The 22,787-nt window shown below is 36.3% G+C and overlaps 3 protein-coding genes across 3 annotated transcripts in view; 2 read left to right on the top strand and 1 right to left on the bottom strand.

Moving 5' to 3' along the window:
* Flo2 (flotillin-2) overlaps positions 1–22,787 on the bottom strand; it is a 268,758-nt gene that overhangs the window by 235,719 nt on the left and 10,252 nt on the right. The gene's annotated exons all lie outside the window — the stretch shown is intronic.
* On the top strand, positions 594–9,733 carry LOC142981580 (glucose dehydrogenase [FAD, quinone]-like). Its single transcript, XM_076127588.1, has 6 exons — positions 594–1,203; positions 6,232–6,452; positions 6,819–7,046; positions 7,570–7,702; positions 7,978–8,097; positions 8,385–9,733. Exons 1-6 carry the CDS (start codon positions 1,199–1,201, stop codon positions 9,628–9,630), a joined length of 1,953 nt encoding a protein of 650 aa, XP_075983703.1. The 5' UTR covers positions 594–1,198; the 3' UTR covers positions 9,631–9,733.
* Positions 17,798–22,780, top strand: LOC142981823 (glucose dehydrogenase [FAD, quinone]-like). Its single transcript, XM_076127944.1, has 5 exons — positions 17,798–18,240; positions 20,293–20,520; positions 20,858–20,990; positions 21,244–21,366; positions 21,455–22,780. Exons 1-5 carry the CDS (start codon positions 17,958–17,960, stop codon positions 22,704–22,706), a joined length of 2,019 nt encoding a protein of 672 aa, XP_075984059.1. The 5' UTR covers positions 17,798–17,957; the 3' UTR covers positions 22,707–22,780.

The raw sequence follows: 22,787 nt of genomic DNA on the forward strand, positions 1-22,787 counted from the left end.
AATACATGCTCATTTATTTATTAATTAGTGCACAGCGGCGGACGCCGCATGCACATAAAGATAGCTGGGTACAAAATAACCCCCTCCCCCCGCTCTCCAACCCACGATTTTAGATCTGATCAGATTTTAATCTGCCAGCGCATCTGTTAGACAGCATTATAATTGACGAGTAAAAATAATTATTGGAATATGAAATCAATAACATGTATTAACCATATAATGGAAATGATATAAGTATATACATATGAGTGAATCTGTGGCGCGGTCGGTAGTATATGCGACTGCGGTGCGAGAGGTCTCGGGTTCGAATCCTGGGTCGGGCCAAACAGTCTTTTCTGAGATTTTCTGTTAAGAATTTCCTAGAGATTGCCCGGAGTTAGGAAGTTGAGGTCGAAGACCTCCGTGCCTCGGAGAGCACGTAAAGCCGTCGGTCCTGCGCCTGACCTCTCACTGGTCGTGTCGGTTATCCGTCCCACTAAACTATGAGAGTGATGGAATAGAGAGTGTACCTGTGTATTGTGCACACACTTGGACACTATAAACAAAGTCCGGCACAGATGGCCAGTTTCAATGAAACTGACCGCCGTATATCGGCTAGGAGGACATTATTATACATATGAGTTAGTACTGTAATATAACAATAATGTTAAAAAAACTTACATATGTAAAATAAAAATATACGTTAAATAATAATTACAAATTGTTTTTTTTTTTAAATATATATTCCCACTGATTTATCAAAAACAAAGGATTTTAATTAAATAGGGGGCACTTTATGAACACGTTGGTATCAGTTCCATGTTTGTTGGTAGGTGGGGACGGAGCCCATACATTTTTGCCCATAGTCCTTTCAACCAAATTTCGTTGTTATTGATTACAGTAGGCTTCTGTATCAATTAGGCGAGCACAAAGCTAACTTACTAACTAACTTCGAGTTACCGGTACGGCTTTACGCTGAATGTCTCTCGTGTGGTTGTATGAGTGTCTCGTGTGTATATCGAGCTACCGAGCGTGTGTCGCGCAACGTTCAAAGCTTACTCGCCGTATTTTATTAATATTTACTTACTACGCTTGCTACCATTCACGCTGTAGCCCGTGGACCATGTGTACCTTTGAGCTAAGTTAAATACAAACTTTATTCAGTCTCAGTCGCAAGTGTCATTCAAAGTGTATGTTTATTTTGTGAATCTGTGCACTTATGTGGTGAGTACATATTTGTTTGTTTCTGCCTTTTGTATTTTTATGCTCCACTTTATTTAGTTATTTTAGAAATAGGGTTTATTGCCACACCTATCCATTTATTTTTATGATGGATCATTACGGTAACTCATATAATAAGTAAAACTAACTAACAGTCGGAGCTTTTAATAAACTCGCGAAATTTAAGGTCCTGATTATTTTCCTTTTATTTTTTCTTTTTCTTCATACTAAAACCCTAGCGAGCTACTAACCGAAAACATAACCCATGTCATCTTTCTCAAATTAAGATATCCCAGTTAAATATGTCGTTTATTGTCGTTACAATATGGTTCAAACTTCTCGAATTAAAGGAATGGTAATAACGTATAATTTGCTAAATAATGAAGTATGCCGACCCGGCAATATATTGACCACAAAAACTGACTTGTTCACTGTATGCTCTTCCTGCTTAATAGTACTGGTATGAATTTGTAGGTTTACAACATTACCATTTTCCAAATTTTAATTGCGTATTTACCACAGTTTTTAAGTATTTTCAAGCTATTACCTATATATGTGACAATATCCGTTTCCAATTTGATTGACCTGCTTTAACGCAATTTACCTTTTTTCTGAGGATTTCCCGCACACATTTATTTTGTCGGAACCTTAAGTTTCACACGAGAATTTAGCAAAATTGCCGTGCCAACTCATTATGTACGAATAATTGGATAACATTCAAAATTGACAAAGTAAACATTTTTTTTGTTTATAACTAATATTGTTTTAAATAACGCCAAATATTTAAAGCAATGCAGACTGGTAACTTTTTAAGGAGTATGAATATTACTATTACAAACAGACAATAATTAATGAATTCCAGAGCTAAAACTATATTTATGTATAGTATACATCATAAATATAGTTTGTTGAACCTAATCATAAATCAAAATCTAAATAACCGACTACTGAAAACATATTACAACACTTTCTTCGTCTAAAATATTTCAAGGTTTAGTTTTAACAGACAACCTTAATAACTAGAACGAATCATTAACTATTTGTCTAACTCACAGTTAAAATAAAAAGTAAACGTAGTGAGTAAGTTAAACTACGCAACCTCGGGATATGTTATTAAAACTACCTTAGTACAAAATGTAGGGCAATTGTGACATTATTAACGTGGGAAGAACCAATAGGTATATAAATATTTAATAATATTTGTAACATTTAATATAAATAAAATTAAACATGTTTAAACATACTTATTAGGAATGGTTTCTGCGTCATCGACAAATTCCATGTAGCTTTCATCCGACGATTGTATTTTATGACACTATGTCAATGAACTACTGTTTTATACCTAATCCTTAATGAAGATTCATTAGTGCTATTTTTTACTTACTACATAAATTTGCTATCACCGTTATATATCGCTTAATTAAGCTATTTTATTGTACACTGCTATTCAAGCAATACCTACAATTCAAACTAGTGAATTAAGGATAATAAATCTCTCTGTTTACAGAGTCTATGTCAATCGTATCAATTATTGGAAATATTTATTCTCGTATCGCACTAGGAGCATGACTTCTGGGTACATTAACAATCATTCTTAATAACCTTTAGAACACCTTTCAAGGCTTACATAACTTATTGAATACAATACTTTCTATGGGGATGAACTTAGCAGTATTAACAGTATTAAGCATTGATACATAGAGCTACCTAGTCTGATAGTCTTGTAGGCTAGATCACCATTCACTTTTCCTTGTCACGCTTGTCAAGTTGCGATATAATCATCATCGTATTTCAAACATTGGCCTTCATTATTGCAACTAAGTAGTAATTTAATTTACTTTTCGTACTAATATAAAACACTTTTGGATCATGTATTACTGCATGAAATATATGTTATCATCGTATTTTCTTGGTAATAAATATCCCTCATGGCTGTAGCTGCAGTTAATGTAGATATTAGTTTCTGCTGAATGTCCTTTCTGGTGGGTTACCTCCCTGAATAAGAGAAGACAAATAGATCCAAAAACGGCTTACCTACAACTTCCAACGTAACAAAATTATCCATATCTAACAGTGCCAAATAAAATGATCTTTAAACTTGTCAAGTATCCTATCACTTAAAACACCTCCAATTCTCAAAATTGTTAACATAGTTGAAGTCTTGCGAAGGACGTAGAATTCCGTATTTACTACACAGTTAGATAAATCCAATTGATTATCCACATTATAAACATATATTATTTTAAACTCAAAATCAATAACTTAGCTGTCTTAAATATTGGTAAAAAGCACAGAACTACCGGAAAATCCCGGATCCTGAACTTCCCGGAAACAACCTTGCAGCAGCATTCTTTAAGAACTTTCACTAAATTACTGCAAATTAACGTCCGTACATCTTTTAAAGGGACTATAATTAACTGTCTGAGTGTCATCAATCATCATACAACATCTTGTAAAATGTCACTAACTTTATAACACATAGTTAACCCGCGCAACTTCGGTTGCAACCTCGCGTCACATGAGAGAGAATAGGTCATAATTTTGCCCGTTTTCGTAACATTTTTTACTGGTACTCTGCTCCTATTAGTCGTAGCGTGATGATATATAGCCTCTAGCCTTCCTCAATAAATAGGCTATCCAACAATAAAATAATTCTTAAAATTGCACTAGTAGTTCCTGAGATTAGCGCGTTCAAACAAACAAACAAAGGTACGATTCAGACCAACCGGCTCGCGTCGGGCCGGGCCGGGCGGCATTTTACAATGCGGTAAAGAACATTGAAATGTATCAACAGTAAATACAGTTCATATTTGCAAGCAACTTACGCATAGCTATCTCCGTCGGCATCCCGCGACGCGTCGCGACCTGCCGCGACCTGTCGCAGAATGCGTTCGGCTGTCGCGACGGCCGACCGGCCCCGACCGGCTCCGAACGGCGCCGTCGGCATCCAATCGGCTGCCGTCGGGTCCGTTCGGAGCCGGTCAGCTGTGCGTCGTGAAATACGAACGGAGATTACGGTGCAGCAACTAGCGAATCATTGAAGTTGTGTTCTTCAAGCGACAGTTAACATATTAAAATCAAAAATGGATACGGAAGAAAAACTAATTTCTTTAGTCCAGACATATGATTGGATTCCAGCGGACGCTGTCGGCTGCCGCGGCACGCGTGCGGCTACCGCGGCAGCCGTACGCATACCGCAGTAGCGGTACAGCTCCGACGGACGCGTTCGGCTGCCGCGGCACACGTTCGGCTGCCGCGGCACACGTTCGGCTGCCGCGGCACACGTTCGGCTGCCGCGGCACGCGTACGGCTCCGTTCCGAGGCGGCGCGACGCTAGCCGGTTGGTCTGAATCGTACCTAACTCTTCAGTTTTATAATATTAGTATAGATTTCAAGCTTTAAGTGTACGGAAACGAGAAACTAACCGTATCGGAAAAAATCTATTCGAAGGACGACTGGGCACGCGCTCACACACACATTGATAAATAACCTGCTAATCTGGTGGTTATTTATAAACTAGAACTAGTTCTATATACTAATATACTGGTTTAGATAACTAACTATGTTTATATTTAGATAGCAAACTTATAGATATGTCGTTAGCCCTAAACAATACGAGACGTATTAATAAAAATATTGTCTTGATCATCATACACTTCTGTAAAATAAGTTGTACAGTTTAACACTCCTTTATTACCTATCTATTGCACAACACACTGTATTCTATAAACCTGTTAGGTACTAAGTATAGTAGAACTTCCATCCAAATCCACATTGAAATAGGTTTTACGATAAAAATGTTATATCGGAATTTTATGTTATTAATTATTAAAATAGTAAGCCGTGAGTTTCTTGCCGTTTCGACTCACTAGAAACAGCTTTTCCGAAATGGTGGTAGATTTAAAATACTATGTCGATTTCTAGCATTTGTCAAAAGTTTATGAAATAAAACATACTTACACATAGCAAAGCGAATGTTTAAATCTAACAGATTCGCTCTACACACATCAGTCACATTGATTCGTTCAACTCCAACAAGAAATAATGAATAAGTAAGGTTAATTAATGTAATTTGTAAAAAGAATTAATTAGATTTATAAGAAAAAAGTATAACAAAAACAGTAATTTAACGAAAACCAGTGTTTAGTTACAATTAGAGGTCTTGTGATTTCATAGGCAATTATTTTCGGCAAACCATGGCGCAATTCTATAATTAACTTTTATTTATAGTTCAGGCCTATTTCTATTCGAAGAATATGTAATAAACGATACATATTAATACGCCCACGTTTTGCCTAGATGCGAGATAATTAAAATTAACTAAAAAAAGTATAATTTTAAAGTAATCCATAATTTCTGCCATATTTTTTACCATCATACCCATTATCCAAAAGCCACAAATATCAGAAATGTTGAGCCCAAAGAGGCTTTATGAGTAACCGCAATAAAAAACTTAAGTAAATTAAAGAAAGTTGTATTCCAAGTGCTCCCATTTGTGTGATGAAACAATTCCCCAATTATGCTGGCAAAGATTGTGCATACGGTAAGCAGCAGATATTACGCAGTAGGCATGTTACAAACAACAAGTATTGTATGAGAATGTACTTGATATTATCATGCAGTACACGAGGACGATAAAATACTTTTTTACTACGAAGTTACATCGTCCGTAGTACGAATTTGTTATTAAAAAGATTTACAGAAGGATGTCTTTCTCGTTTCTTCAGCGACGTTATTCACATACTATCATAGCAGAGGTCGTGGGTTCGATTTCTAGACTAGAAGAATTATTTGCGGTCCTCAAATAGTTGTTTCGAGTTTGGTTGTACTATGTGTCTGTTGTTTGTAAAAGTCCCCGCGACACAAGAGCAATTCTTAGTGTGAGAGTTGTTTTTTTTTTTACAAAAAAAATTAAAAGAAACTTTTCCATGATGCATATTCGATCATAACATAATTACACAATATCCGCATATTTTCATTAAGTCGTAAAAAAACGAAAAAGACAATAATTATCGTGTTTTAATGTTACAGCCAGTCATTAACAATGGTTGGAAGAAGTCTACACAGCATTTGGTCAGTCCTGACGTTGCTCATGATCATATGTAACAACGTGATCATATGTGACAACGGCTCATCCCTACTTCAGAACCCAATCATCAACATGCTAATGCAGTCAGTCTCACCCAAATACACGCCAAGAAATCCTGGTGACTTGTTCGACTTTTTAAGAGATCGATATACGCTACCAAATGGTAAGTTAAACTAATTATAACGATTTTTTTAACTTTTGTCGTAAATCTCTTCCGTTGCTGAGTGGCTGACTGATGGACATCGCAGAGGCGATAATACTGAGCGAAGCAAGTTGAAAATGGATATGAAGATTCATTAGGAAGTGTAGAAGAGCAAGAGAGGATTTTCTGAAATTCAGCCCCGAAGTGTTAATATAATATAGCTTATTAAAAAATGTCCTATCTTTTAAGGAAGTATTTGACTTTCTAAATCTTAATCAGGACTATGAATATGTTAAAATCAAAACAGTAATAGTCACTATTACAACTATTACCTATTTAAAAAAGAAAATAATAATCTCCAATCAATTGTGTATCGTTTTATTTCAGGTTTGAAGTCTCCACTGCCAGAATACGACTACATCATAGTAGGTGCTGGTTCTGCAGGCTGCGTGTTAGCTGCCCGACTGACGGAAGACCCTGGCGTCACCGTTCTCTTACTAGAAGCCGGCAGACCAGAGAACTTCTTCACAGACGTGCCCGGCATAGCGCCTTTCTTCCAACTAACTGAATATGCCTGGCCTTATTATATGGAACCTCAACCGGGGGTCTGTTTAGGTAATTCTTAATAGTAATTAGTAAAACCTTAAAACCTATTTTAGTATAATAATAATAAATTACTTTAAACTATATTGTTCTTCCAAATCCATTAATAAGTACCTGAATGTCGAAATAATATCGCGTTAATCATAGTTTAAAAAAATGCATAATTTGTCTTTTTAACACATAAAAACTTATATGAGTTTTGGTTGTTAATTTTGATTACGTGTTTATATTCATCATCATAATAAAACTACGATGATATAATAAATTATCTTCATTTTGGATAATAAAAACGGGTACCCTTATTTGACCTTCTTTTATATTATTAACAAAGATTTAAACAATGTGCTATTTAAGTAAAGTAATTGATTCACATTTATTTTTTTATCTTATTAATATAAACAAGTATTTTTATTGGGTTGAAAAATGTGTTACCTACTTGTTTTAGGTGTAATGTAAAGCTCGAAAACTTTTATTATCTTCCGGTGCTCTTAATAAAATAAATAATAATAGTTAAATCAAAGGCTAACTGTTACAGGAATGGAGAATCAAAGGTGTTACTGGCCAAGAGGCAAGTCAGTCGGCGGTACAAGTACAATCAACTACATGATCTACACTAGAGGCAGGCCGGAGGAGTGGGACCGAATCGAGGCCGCTGGAAACTATGGCTGGTAATAATATAACCTGTCTCTAAACTTATTCACATCCTGTCATTACTTTCTAAAGCAAAGAGATTTTTATAAAAAAAATGAATAGAACTAAATATCATTTACTTACACCTATAAATTTCTCTTACGGAAATCTACACCTGAAGTTAGTAATCTATTGTTCTGGGATCTGCTGTACCAGCAAAAAAGTACATTTTCTAGTAATATTGAGAGTCCTTATGTTTTTTTGCAAATATTTATAGTCCAGTATGTTTAATATTAACAATTTTACTTTACAGGTCTTATAGAGAGGTTCTGGGATACTACATGAGATCTGAACACGCGAATTTAAAAGGTTTAGAACAATCTCCTTACCGCGGTAGAAACGGAGAGATGAACATAGAATTCGTCAAATTTCGGTACGTATTTAATATGAAAATGATTAATAATAAATAATATCATAATATAATTAAAAGAGAACTTAAATAATATCATATACTTACTTTGGGCCCGCCCTGGCTTGGCCCAGTTTGTAAAGTAATTTTACAAAAAAAAATTGCGTTTAGGCATATTATGCAATATTACGCATAATATGCGATAAAGATAAATGCCTCTTGAAAAGCTCTATCTTTAAAAAAAACTGCTGTGTAGTTTTAAAGATCTAAGCACACAAAGTAGTAAAGTAACATGTGAATGTATTTTTCAGGACACCACTTCTAAACGCATTCTTAGAAGCTGGCAGAATGCTAGGCACTCCCACCGACGACTACAACTCCCCGGAACAACTAGCTTTTGGTCCAGTACAAACTAACATCAAATTTGGGAGAAGATTGAGCGCCGCTAAAGTATTCTTACGACCAAACAAAAGACGTACTAACCTACACGTGCTACCGTTAGCTACAGTGACGAAAGTACTTATAGATAAAGATACTAAGACTGCATTTGGAGTAGAATATGTCAGGAATCGGATAAGAAGTAGTGTAAGGGCACGTAGAGAGGTAATACTGTCGGCTGGACCGATAGCCTCCCCTCAACTGCTCATGTTGTCGGGTATAGGCCCAAAGAAACATCTTAAAAGCCACGGTATACGCGTCATACAAAATTTACCAGTTGGTAGAACGCTTTATGATCATATAACATTTCCCGGATTAATATTTCCTCTCAATGTCACAAATGTTGGTCTCAACGAGGGCAGAGATGGTTCTATAACCAATCTGTTGGAATGGTTGCAGTTTGGCGACAATGTAGTCGCATCTCCTGGAGGTGTTGAAGGTATTGGGTACATTAAAACTCCAGTGTCAGATCCTTTAGATCGAATACCCGACATAGAATTGATAACTCTGGGTGGTTCACTTTTAGCAGATGGTGGCGCCACGAGTAGCAAAGCGGTGCGACGTGGAATGAAAATCACTACAGAAACTTTCAACGCCGCTTTTGGCAGTGTCGATAATAAGGATGCATACAGCGTGTTCCCTATGTTGTTACATCCTAGATCTGTAGGATACCTCGAATTAAAAGATAGGAATCCATTTAGCCACCCACGATTGTACGGAAATTACTTAACACACCCGTTAGATGTGGCTACGTTTATTGCGTCTATACGGTACATTCAGGCGTTAGTAGCAACGCCGGCTTTTCAACGCTTCGGAGCAACGCTTCATAGAGCAGAATACCCATCGTGCCGTCAACTTGCTTTTGATTCAGATGAATATTGGGAATGTGCTATCCGTACATTGACGGCTACCTTACACCATCAGATTGCTACATGTCGCATGGGACCTGTAGGTGATCCTCTGGCTGTGGTAGACCCAGAACTCCGGGTACATGGCGTAAACAAACTGCGAGTGGTAGATTCGAGTATTATACCCAGAACTGTGTCAGCGCATACACATGCACCAGCTATTATGATTGGAGAAAAGGCATCAGATATGATAAAAGCCACGTGGAACTAGGATAATATTTGTTAAGCTGTTACATTTAAAGCAGAGTCAGTATTATTATTGTTTACATTCTTGCTAAGCATTGCTTCACTTTTAATAAATAAGCATAACTTTTAAATAATTTACGTTTGGTTTTATTGGCTATATTTGAGGAATACTCCTTTCACCAATTTGCCAAAGACTGAATGACTAGAATTAAAGAATTAAAAATTGCGACATCCCTTGCAGAAATATTATTATGCCAGTATCAACGAATTGCTATTCACCTTCGGTAAGGCGCAACTGTTCAATCAAACTGGGCATTGACGTCATAACAATGAAGATTTACCACATAACAAGGTTCAGTTAGTGCTCATTCACGTTGACTCGCGGGCGCGGTGGCGGGCGCGGTCGCGAAATATCAAACGTATGGCGTTGTACCGAAGTGTTCACGTACAAACCGTTCGCGCGGTCTAAGTCGCGGGCGAGCTAGCGGCGTCGCGCGCGGCCCGCGTGGCGGGCTCGCGCCAATATCAAACAAGTGAAGACGTTCGTGTGTGTTCACGTCGAACTAGCGGTGGCGGGCGCGATTCACTCGCGATGTCAAGTAAGATCAACCAGTTTGAGCCAGTTTGAGCCAAACGCCCGCCTGGCGGCCAACGTGAACACAAATCGCCACGTCCCCGCGCTCGCGACCGCCACCGCGCCCGCGAGTTCCAACGTGAACAAGCACTAAAAGTTTAATCTGCGTCAGAAATGACTAATTCTTTCTCCTTAGTAATTTGCGGAAAAAAAACAATATTCATATCGTTTAAATACCGCTAAAATTAACGCGGGATTTCCTCATACACAAGTTTTAAGGTAAATAGCTGGTTAGTGCTTGTTCACGTTGGAACTCGCGGGCGCGGTGGCGGTCGCGAGCGCGGGGACGTGGCGATTTGTGTTCACGTTGGCCGCCAGGCGGGCGTTTGGCTCAAACTGGCTCAAACTGGTTGATCTTACTTGACATCGCGCCCGCCACCGCTAGTTTGACGTGAACACACACGAACATCTTCACTTGTTTGATATTGGCGCGAGCGCGCCACGCGGGCCGCGCGCGACGCCGCTAGCTCGCCCGCGACTTAGACCGCGCGAACGGTTTGTACGTGAACACTTCGGTACATCGCCATATGTTTGATATTTCGCGACCGCGCCCGCCACCGCGCCCGCGAGTCAACGTGAATGAGCACTTAGTCTTGATTTCGGCAAATCAAAGAAAAACTAAAATGCAATCCTTAAAAAGGAGAATGGGCACTCCTGGGCGGTCGGCGGCCATTAATGAAAGTAGTGTCAAATTAAAGTAATGATAACTAGGAACAACTTTTACTAAGAACGTTTCGCTGCAATCCTTTCAGGAAACAATATATTGACATGTAAATATAATGGAATTTTATAGAACAAATACAATTATTTCGTGTCTGTAATGCATTTAATGTTGTGTAATAACGTTACACCTTCTTATAACGATTGCAATGCCATCAAAATGAACAATAATCGTAACTCGTATCTATCTATCATATGGTTCACCCAGTTTCAAAGTTGTTCAAGCCGCCCGAATGTTATCTTAGTTGACAACAACCGGGACCGACTTTTTACGTGCCCTCGGAAGCACGGAGAAGCTCAGTTCAAATACCACAATGCGGTCACCCATCTATAGAATGACCGCGCCAACGGTTGCTTAACCAACAGATTGTTTACCGACCAGTGAGCGCAACTGGCTATGAACGCCTCGTTTTTAAGCTGAGCATTCAAGACGGATAAGTCGTCTCAGTGAATATATTATAGAAGAGCAAGATGTTTACTTGTTACGATATTTATATATTTACATGTTATGATTGTTCGAATATTAATAATGTCTACATTTGTATGCAATAATATAAATAGTACTTTTTATTTAATCTACGAATATAAGCCAAAAATATGTTTTTATACTATTAAAAGTGCTCAAAAACAAAAATGTATTTTGTTCGTCATATAAGTGCGTCGCGGCAATAAAACTTCTACACGGTAATTATAGGACTAACTACATTAAAAAAACAAAAAATCAAGTTTGGCCGCGGATCGCCCAGGCTCCATACTATTTTGCCCATTCTCCTTTTATTGTTTTTAATACGTTGTCATGAAATAGGTTTCTACTACACAAGCTTTGATGAGATGTATCAGAGTATTGCCAATACTTTGTATTCTCTAGATGTTTGAACCCGTTATTATAGCGGTCCTACTACTTACTTCAGTGAAGGATTACTACCGTTACATCCTAGGAATATTTCAAATGAGGAAAGTTTGTGAAGATCAATGTTATGATAAGTTTGTTACTCTTTCATACTAAAACTTTTCAATAGATTTTTGATGAAACACAGATGAGTCACTCACAACGATCCCGGGATTTTTTCTTACGCGAACGAAGCTGCGAGCAGTAACTTGTATAATATTATATTGCTGTTTTTGGATCCACACACGGTATAAATTCTTTTTGGCCAGTATCTTGGCCAAGTAAAATAGTAAGTAGGTACTAAGGACACATTTTGATATTATTTGCAATAAACAGAACATAGGTAGGCATTAGGTTAATTATCAGTTCTACATTTTTAAATGCCTATAACACACATTAAATGGACATTTATTGACAGGCAATTTTTATAATCGTGTCAATCAATCTTGATTGTTAATCTAGTTATAAAAGATTTCTAATAAATAATTTAATCAATTATAAACAGTTATTAGACCCAGATAACATAATCTAAGGCGTGTTTATATCGAGTGGAGAATTAAAAACCACAAATTTGAAATCGTTTTTAAAGAGTGTGTCATTAGGACTAGGGTTATAACGGAACTTTTATCCGCATCAGTATAACTGCAGATTTTTCTCAGTATTTTATAGGATTATAGCTGACCCGGCAAACGTTGTTTTGCCATATAAATTTAAAAAATATAGTTTCACTTAGGGGTGTGAAAAAAAGATGTTGGCCGATTCTCAGGCCTACTCAATATGCTCACCAAATTTCATGAGAATCGGTCAAGCCGATTCGGAGGAGTATGGCAACGAAAACTGTGACGCGATAATTTTATATATTAGATATAATTGCCTATGATTATTGTTAGATATACTATGTTTGTTTTAAGTTACTATAAGCTAACTATGTACGAGAGATAGTTGTTGTACCTATACGTTATACCTATACAAAAAATAAAGAACTCAGAATCTGATATGTCATCAACCTTACTTTATCGCACTGATTCCATGAATTATTTAATTTTGTGACAATAAAAAAGCAGGTTTAAAAAACAAGTTTTATCGTTGTTATAACGAGGTTGAGACATAACTTAAGTAGGTACCTACACACCATACATTTTTCAATAATCAAAATGTATGCTATAAATACTGCAATAGTTGAATTCAATTCTTCTGAATAAGTTCCGGCTAGCTTGTCGTGGTAGATTATTTCATACATTTGCTGTGACTTTATCCATCAGATTAGAATCCGACAGTTAGCAATATTCGTAAAAGTATATAGTAGTCCGAAGTATTTACACTAGAAAGATTACAAAACCGAATCAATTTGACCATCGAACTATAGAAAATCATTTTAAATCAATCAACGACGGTAAAAAAATTATACACTTTTGTCGGTTCACTTTTTATACAACTTCATAATCGGAAAAAGTTAACCACACCACAAAGGTTTATGATGTATGATCTTGTAATAAAGTACAATAAAAAATACAATTACTTTGAGTGCGGTTCTTTAAGAGGGTGTAACAACCTGCCGTCGTACTTTACACATATACACATTATAGTGGTACTTAAGTACATTATTTTTTTTACGAAATCTGCAAAAAACCGGCTTTGGTGCAATGAACCCGTTGAATTAAGAGTTACGAAGCACTTGTCAGATTAAAAGATGATACTTGAAAAGAAATCTAATGTTTGACTTAACGGGTTATAAATTATATTGTTGAAGTATCGGTAAATAAGCACTTGAATGTATTAGACATTCAAGAGTCTCTCTAACTATACTTAGCCTTCTAAGTCAAACAAAGCTGAGATGCAGGTAAATACTCTTGATTTAAACGGTGTCTCTTACTTTGGTGCTTCACAAATAAGTATTTTGGAACTCAAGAAAGTACTATCAAAAGCTGATCTTGTGCAGGAGATAAATGTTTTTGGGATTCAAAATGTAGCTAAAAGTGTATGAGTTATTTCAAACATGATCTTGAACAACAATTTCGTCATTACTTGCAAACAATCGCGAACAATTACGGACCTCAAAGATGGTTATCTACTCAAAATGTTATAATTACTTTTTAGACCCTCGTGTAATTAATATTGTACGGTTTAAAGTAAAATACCAATTGAGGAATTAGGTACAATAACATAATGATGATGAAGATCTCCGATTTAGGGCTATGGACTCATTCGCACTCCTAATTAACGATAACATATTATTAGCACTATTCAACAGCTTATTCCTTTGACGTTACATAAAACTTTGCAGTTTATATTCTATTCAGAAAATGTCTGAAAATGTTTCGTTATACGATTTCTGCTTGTATATGAATGGAATAACATTGCAGCCGGCCTCTCTCAAAAATATATTTGATATTTTGCTGCTAAAATCGCTTGAAAAGGATCAAATGACTGCAGAAGTTCAATGTTCTCACAACTTAAATAAAAACACTCCCTGTAACCCATCCCATAATCAAGGCAACAGGGACCGGCTCTGAGTGCAATGACCCATAAAATAAGTCCATGTATGTTGCATAAGTCGTTTTTGGCAAAAAGGAGCCCAAATAAATGCTTTTAAGCCTTACTTTTTACGGAATAATGCAAGAGGGATTTAATAAATCTGTCATTTTTTTAACCAGGATTAATAAAAGTGTCATGGAGACGGACAAAGGTTTATCGTCAGGTTATGTCGTTTATCATTTATTTATCATATTTATCAAATCGCATGTCAAATTGTAAAGGTTTTTGAATTATAGATTGAGAAAAAGCAAGGGATCATGATGGATTATTGATGTATAAAAAATGATGATATTAAAATGTGTTGTGAAGATGTTTTGAATTTTCAAAACCTCTTGATAACACATTTAGAAAATTTTGTGAACGCCGGAAATGGACGCCTTGAAAAGATATAACACATATAATTAAAACGGTGCCCTTTGAAAAGAGCATAATAAAAGTACTGGTTGTCGAAGATCCTGTTAGACAAGATATATGAATGTAAATTAAGCAAAAGTATTTGGTGGAAATCGTGGCAAGTGATGGTTTTTGACACCTGTCCGTTTTCATGGGAAAAGGTGGTGGTGTTATGTATGTATAAAATTTTAAATACAGCAATAGTTGACAGTAGGCTAAACTAAAGTTGTAATAATAATTGGACCATATGCCATATACCACATTAAAATTTGTATTGGACCAAACTGCGTGTACTTTGGGAGATTTTTATTTACAACATTTCCTAAATATATAATAATATCTATGTATGTTTGAGATACCAATAAGTTTGAACTCTTTTGAATATGATATACAGATGTGTTACTCATTTATAGTACAACATTAATGACAATTTGCACGTACACAAACATAAACGATCAGAGGTCAAAGCAAAGTTGAATTCGTTGTCTCGTGTCTTTGTTACAAAGGCTTAATTGTTTGAACACTAAATGGCCTGTTAATTTAAATATTACAATACTACGAAATAGACACATGAATTGTTTTATGATTCTGTTAACGGACGTCGGATACGTGCATAAAAAGTTACATGTGCATATTCTAAACAACAATAACATTAGTTTAAATGTCATATACATATCTAATTATGTTAATATATCACAACACATAATAATATGTATAAAACTACTCCTACGTCGACTACCTCCTAAAACTAATTTAACTGGAAAAACGTAAACAACATTTTATATTTATTTATGAACAAATTAAAACCAAGAATTAACATAATAATACTACACACTACGCTTATTGTTTGTAAATAGTTTCTATCATCATGTGATCTAACTAAGCAAACAAGATTCTGCTCGCGACGGTCCTTGAAAAAAATTTTCGAGGTTAAAATGTGTTAATCCAGATTATGAGTTATGTGTACCAAATTCACTTTAATCCGTTGAAAATGAAGATAGGCAAATGTAATAAACTTATAGAAATGCATCCTCACAATTTTTTGCAATTAAACTATTAGTAGGACACATTAATTGCAGATTTACGTTAGAAAGATCGTTTTAATTTAAACAAGCAAGGTTTTAAAATACCTTTACCAGAATAAAGATAAAACTATTTAACAAATTATAAATGAGTGAAAAAATAAGATGTTCATTTGAAAAGTGTTTGAAATAAACAATTAAAAACCATGTCTAACATAATAATAAAGTACATCACAGTACTCCTGATTGTAATGTTATTTGTTAATGTTATTTTTTCCAGGATCATTGCTAATTAAATCTCTTGACAAGGGTCAAGGCGCGGGCAGGGGCTACATATGTACATATAACTATATTATAAAAAGGTTTACAACACAATCATCAATCATCTGCCATTTTATTTAACTACTAAGGCGTTGACAATTACGTATAATATTCTCTTAAAACCAAGTTTTTGCTGAACAGCTGTTATTAAAGCAAGTACGCATTAAGTTAAGGAAATTTAGCATATCTAGAGCAATTCACTGCAAACCCCGTGAAGGTAAACTTCATACTTTAAGATGAGGTACAATGATATTAGCCATGACAAACTGCCAAAAATGGATCAAGTTGTTTTCTCAACTTCAGTGGCTTAAACACTCAAGAGAAGTCAGTTTAGTAGCACGTACAAAATTCCATGTAAATCTTAGGTATATTCTCAGTTGTCCCCTCTAACACTGTCACCCCGAGGTGACAACTGGAAATTTTCTTCCTTCTTATATGCCCAGTCGTCACCCTGGGGGACAGTGTAACAGACAACTGGGAATATATCTAATCTTAGACTTTATATAAATCAAAAAAAGTATTACATAGGTTCTTCCGTTCCTTTTTCCAAGGTTAATTTGCCTAAGCAAGCCTACATAATTTTGACACAAGGTTGCGCACCAACCATGCTAAAGAATTCAGTGGCAAAATATTTTACTAATTTATGGGGAGAAAGCTAGTTCTAAGGACACAATTTCCAGATAATAGGCTTATGAAGTATTTATGTTGATTATAATCCATGATGATTTATTGAAAGACATAAGGAGACAAGGTATTAGTTTAAGTATAATTCAGTAACGTGGACAGACGTTATGTAAGCTTCCACAGTTTCGTATCGAAATACCAAGTGTGAATAACGCTTAAGATATTCATTGTCCTCAATGCTCTCAAAATAAGAGCTGTTCAACCTTTCTGACCCCCGGTTTCTGAGTACATTTAGGGGTAGTTTATCTATTCGATAGCGTTTTTTTATATGACTTTTTACGCTATTGAATCTACCAAACTAAACTACCGCTAAATGTACCTCAGAAACCGGGGCTGAAACTTTCGTGCAAACCCTAATGTGTACAGCTTCTATTATCAGCTTAACTCTGACACACGAGACATTTCCAGCACCCTTTTCACTAATGTTGATGGAATGTACCCTTTACTTCGACGTTAGAGTTCAAAGACTTTGAATTGATTAGAATTGTTGTCATAATAATGTAAATATATTCAATAATATTCATGTTTCGCTGATTGTTTGTGCCACGTGCGTTGGTTGACAACATTACTTTATTATTCAGATTCCTACATTGATAATGGTTATCTATTTTATTTAAAAACGAACAAATTTTTAAGCTTTCATAAAAGCGAAACTGATAAAACCAGTAAACATAAAAACACTGACATCGTTATTAAATAAATCTAGTTATTAAATGAATCGCGTATTGTATGTACGGAGGACTTGAACCTATTTCAGCCTAAAACTGGCTTACACGATCTATACTACAAATACTGGGCACGTTTGTTTTATTTATAGAATGCATGTTATTATCATGTTCAAGTATAACAGGTTTTATAACGGATCATTATGTTACCTATATCTATTCGCGTAACATTGTAAAAAATAGTCAAATTATTATTCACATTAGGTAGTAGTGAAACAGTATCGGCGTGCTCGAAAAAAAGGTCCACTTTGATTTAACCGTTTGGTGCTTACGATATATCTTCACGCAGTGGCCACCACATCCTCGAGACTCGCCTGCTCCCTGCCTCAGAATAACACAAGCACTCGGAGTGTGAAGTGGTCGGTTCCGCTGTACAGTTTAAGACAGTGCAATGTTCAAATAAAACATTCTTAAAATAAGGTCATTACAATGTTGCACAAATTAATCACGATATTGACCATACTGTCAGTAGGAAATTCTTTTGGAAATGATGATGAGGCCTTCGTAGAAACAGTGAGTGATAATGACGAGACGTCACATATTTACGGATATGAAAGTCCCTCACAAGAAAGTCGGAGAGGAAAATTATTGTATAGTTATTCAGATAATCCTATGGTTAACATAGTGGTTGAGACTGCAGCACCCAATTTTGTGGGACAGAAACCTGGAGACATATTCGAGTTCTTGAGAGATTCATACCCCTTGCCCGGAGGTGAGTAACTTTTCTTATTAATAGATGATTCATAAATTAGATCACATTTGATAAAGTATGTATTAAAAATTTTGACATTTATTGGTTCTTCTTTCGTGAGCAAGAAGTAAAAAATATAAAGTGTTTTGGCTGGGGAAAACATACGTACAAACAAATCACTAACACAAAATTAATTAAAATTTGTTTTTGTAAAATTAATGCCATTCACGTACTAAGTAAATTCTATACATAATTGCCATAATTAATTCATTAAGATCCAAATCTTACGATAAGGTTTGGATTCAAAATAAAAAATTATAAGTTTTCAGTCCACTGATTGTATAAAAGTACTAACACACTACCTTAATAGAATTCCAACAATTTGACCTTAACACAAACATGAGCCAAAATATTTCTGTTTCAAAACGTTATAGACATTAGACAGCAGGTACAAAAATTTTCAACTTAGTAAAACAATAGACCGAAAATAATTTTACAGGTTCTTTTCAAAATGTTTTGTGTCTCGGACCACTTATAGTTAAAGTATAAATATTGACAAGAGTTTTAGATAGGCATGTAGACTATGTAGTTATAAAATTAAATGGTTTGTCATTATGTGATAAACAACCTTCAATTAATTCAAAAGTGTGATCATTCGTGCAATTTAAGAGTGTAATAAAATGTTTATGTTATGACTTATAAAACAATATATTTTCACAGATTATAAATCGGACACATAAATTAAGTGATGTACGCTACTATACGCAGAAAATATTTGTTTGTTTTCGTTTGTATTGAATTGGTTCCAAAAACATAAAAGCTAAATTGTCAGTTAATAGCTACTTAAAATGTCGATCATTTTAAGAAATAACTGTGTTATAAATGTTTGTGAAATAAAGATCGTACAAATACATCGGAATTTAATGTTTTTAAAAAGAAAGTAGAAAATAAAATAATTTTGAAAATCAAGTTTCTAATGTCTTCGTCAATACATTTGAAACCCAGTTCTAACGCGGGCACGATGAAAGCCGAAAAGAAGAGGTCGTTTAAAAAACTTTCTTTTAAAAAACTTTAATAACATGAAACTAAAATGTCATACCACGTAAGAATGTAAATACATACTTAAACAAAATCATGCCTTTTCCCCTATAGGAGTTGGCAGAGATCTAAGAACGCCACTTGTTACGATCCCTACAATCTTCCCTCGCTTTCATACAAGACCGCCGGATGCGACTACGTACTATGCACCTGACCCTGATGCAGGACATCACCGATATGATCCGTTCATGTATATATTATATTGTAATCAGTAAAAGTTATGCGGAGGAATAACGGGACATTGACCTTAGCAGTCCTGTGACTCAAACTTAACTCAAGTATGGTGAACGGTACTCAAAGATATGTCTTGCATTAATGACCATTGAAATCACCAGGAAAGATCAATGTTATGAGATTCATTAAATTCAAACTTACTAATTGAAAAAACGAATCAAAGGTGACTTAATATTTTTAAGTTTGGTATAACCTCATTTTTTCAAGTCAGATGCAAAACATGTGGACAAGTTCATTCATATTATGCCTGTACGTTCACTGATAGCTTTCACATCTATCGCCCAATTTCGAAAATTAAAAAAATAATTTTAAGCGTTTTGAGGTCTTTAAAAAATTTAAAGACCTCAAAACGTTAAAAAATAGTAAAACTACGGTCTGATTCTGTAGTAATCCTAATCAGACCGTTATAGAGGCAGGTGTTTTCTCTCTCAGGTTACTTCGTACAGGCGACTTAAGCTCAACCACATTAAACAATGCGAACAAAGAGTTAACCCACATGCTAATTGTAGCTTAAACTGCGGTGTCCGGAGCTGACACTTGGAGATCAATACCCTAAGTGCACTTCCGACCTAACGTTCAAGTTCAAATATATTTTTGACATTGTCATTTAAAGTTGCTATTTCGACAAGGACAACAAGAAGCATATTATATGACCTACATACACATTACCATACCTATTACACATTCTATCATTGTAATATTTATTACCGCAGCCATTAACGAAATATTATCTATTTCCAGGTCTCCACGCTCCTTACGATGAATACGACTACGTCATCGTCGGCGCTGGGTCAGCCGGGTCAGTGCTAGCCAGAAGACTGAGCGAAGACAAGAACGCAACAGTGTTGCTGCTGGAAGCTGGCAAGCCGGAGATGTTGCTCACCGATGTGCCAGCCTTAGCGCCCTACTTCCAGGCCACAGAATACACGTGGCAATATTATATGGAGTACCAGCCTGGAGTGTGCACAGGTAAGACTTGTAACGAATGGTATCCATAAGATTTATTTTACGATAGTCTAATAGTTAGAATAGAGTGTGACTCAAAGTGCCATACTCATCTTTCTTTTATCATCGAGAAAGGAGACATTCAGGTTATCCATTTGAAAAGTCCTTTTTCAGAACAATACCTGCTTTTTCAGCTTCATCAAGCTGGACATAAAATTAATTCTCTTCAATTTAAGCAATCAATTGATCAATCTTGAATCAGATTCTTTATAACCATCAGTTGCCAAAAGAGAAGCCAAAATGTTTCCTAATAAACTAAGGTTGAACAAATGTCTCACGAAATACTGATCTCAAATTCTAGGCATGCTCAACGGGCGCTGTTTTTGGCCACGCGGCAAGGCTGTCGGGGGCACCAGCGTCGTCAACTACATGATCTACACACGCGGCAGGCCACAAGACTGGGACCGAATAGCGGCTGCCGGCAACTACGGATGGTATTTACTTCCTAATACAATTAGACAATATAAAACCTTTATTTTAAACTGCATCTTTTGCACTTTTGTAATTGCAATCTATTACAAGGAACTATTAGTTATTATAGCATTCGAGGTCAACGCCTTATGACCTACAAGATATTTTACATTCAATTATTTAAAAACGAAGTCTGGTCTTTGCCACTCCCTAAGATTTTATTTTTGTCTGTGGTGTATTTAGGTTTTTATTATTTACGGATACTTTATATTTCAGGTCATACAATGAAGTACTTCAGTATTACATGAAATCAGAGAGAGCATCCTCAATGGGCGGCATTGAGAAGCTTCCCTATAGAAATCGAGACGGAGAAATGTCTGTTGAATTCGTCCCTAGAAAGTGAGTGAAATGCTTTAATGAAGATACACTTATTATTAATAATATAGGCAATACGTATGTTTTTATTTTTATTTTTTTTCAATTCCAGGACTAAATTAATAAAAGCTTTCTTGGAAGCTGGTAGAACGCTCGGACATCCTACAACAGATTACAACTCCCCCTACGAACTAGGGTTTGGCTACGTTCAGACCACAACATCTTACGGACGTAGAGTCAGCGCTGCTAAAGCCTTCTTACACAAGCAGAAAAAGAAGCGTAACTTACATATATTACCTGAAAGCACAGCAACAAAAGTGTTAATAGACCCACAAACAATGACCGCATACGGTGTAGAGTACGTCAGAAATAAAGTAAAACATACCGTGAGAGCACGCAGAGAAGTTATCCTCTCTGCAGGCCCTATTGCATCACCCCAACTACTTATGCTGTCAGGTATCGGTCCTAGAGAAAATTTACAATCTGTGGGCATCCCTGTCCTAAAAGATATGCCAGTCGGACAAACACTCTACGACCATATATGTTTCCCTGGTGCTATATTTGAACTAAATACTACAGGTGTGAGTTTCAGCGAACGAACGGCCCTAAATCTTAGACAAGCAGTTGCATGGTTCCGGAATGGCGAAAGTGACATGTCGACGCCTGGGGGTGTTGAGGGCATTGGTTACATTAAAACACCTGTATCGGATGACCCAGAAAATGTTCCTGATATTGAACTCATAGACATTGGTGGATCAATCACGGCGGACGGAGGGCCAGGAGGCAGTAGAGCCGTACGAAGAGGCATGAGAATCACTGATGAAACTTTTAATTCAGCTTTTGGGGAGATAGATCGATTGGGCAAGGATACCTGGAGTGCATTCCCAATGTTGTTACATCCGAAATCCTTCGGACGTTTGGAATTGAAAGACAGTAATCCTTTTAGTCATCCGAGAATGTACGGAAATTACTTGACGCACCCAAAGGACGTAGCAACGTTTGTGGCGTCAATTCGACACATGCAAGCACTAGCTGCGACACCGGCTTTCCAACGTTTTGGAGCTAAATTGACGAGAGCGGATTATCCTTCGTGTCGTGCAACGGTATTTGATTCTGACGAATACTGGGAGTGCGCAGTACGGACACTCACAGCTACGCTGCATCATCAGATAGCAACGTGTCGTATGGGGCCCGTAGGCGACCCGCTAGCTATCGTAGACCCAGAGCTACGAGTGCACGGTGTGCAGCGACTACGCGTCGTAGACTCCAGTATAATCCCACGGACCATTTCTGCCCACACACACGCTCCGGCCGTAATGATAGGAGAAAAGGCTGCAGATATGATTAAGTGGACATGGAAATAAAAATGATAACACAGACTATTATATAAGTACGAGTCATTATAATAAATACGTAAATAATTTAATGAATAGGTACAATTAAAT

Source organism: Anticarsia gemmatalis, chromosome 20 (genome assembly GCF_050436995.1).
Source record: "Anticarsia gemmatalis isolate Benzon Research Colony breed Stoneville strain chromosome 20, ilAntGemm2 primary, whole genome shotgun sequence".
Lineage (NCBI taxonomy): Eukaryota > Metazoa > Arthropoda > Insecta > Lepidoptera > Erebidae > Anticarsia > Anticarsia gemmatalis.

Excerpts from the sequence above, each read along its gene's own strand:
- LOC142981580 (XM_076127588.1), top strand. Across the intron at positions 6,453-6,818 it reads TCGATATACGCTACCAAATG|GTTTGAAGTCTCCACTGCCA; the intron begins GTAAGTTAAACT and ends GTTTTATTTCAG. Across the intron at positions 8,098-8,384 it reads ATAGAATTCGTCAAATTTCG|GACACCACTTCTAAACGCAT; the intron begins GTACGTATTTAA and ends TGTATTTTTCAG.
- LOC142981823 (XM_076127944.1), top strand. The coding sequence starts at position 17,958 with ATGTTGCACAAATTAATCACGATATTGACCATACTGTCAGTAGGAAAT. Across the intron at positions 18,241-20,292 it reads TTCATACCCCTTGCCCGGAG|GTCTCCACGCTCCTTACGAT; the intron begins GTGAGTAACTTT and ends ATCTATTTCCAG. Across the intron at positions 20,991-21,243 it reads GCTGCCGGCAACTACGGATG|GTCATACAATGAAGTACTTC; the intron begins GTATTTACTTCC and ends TTTATATTTCAG.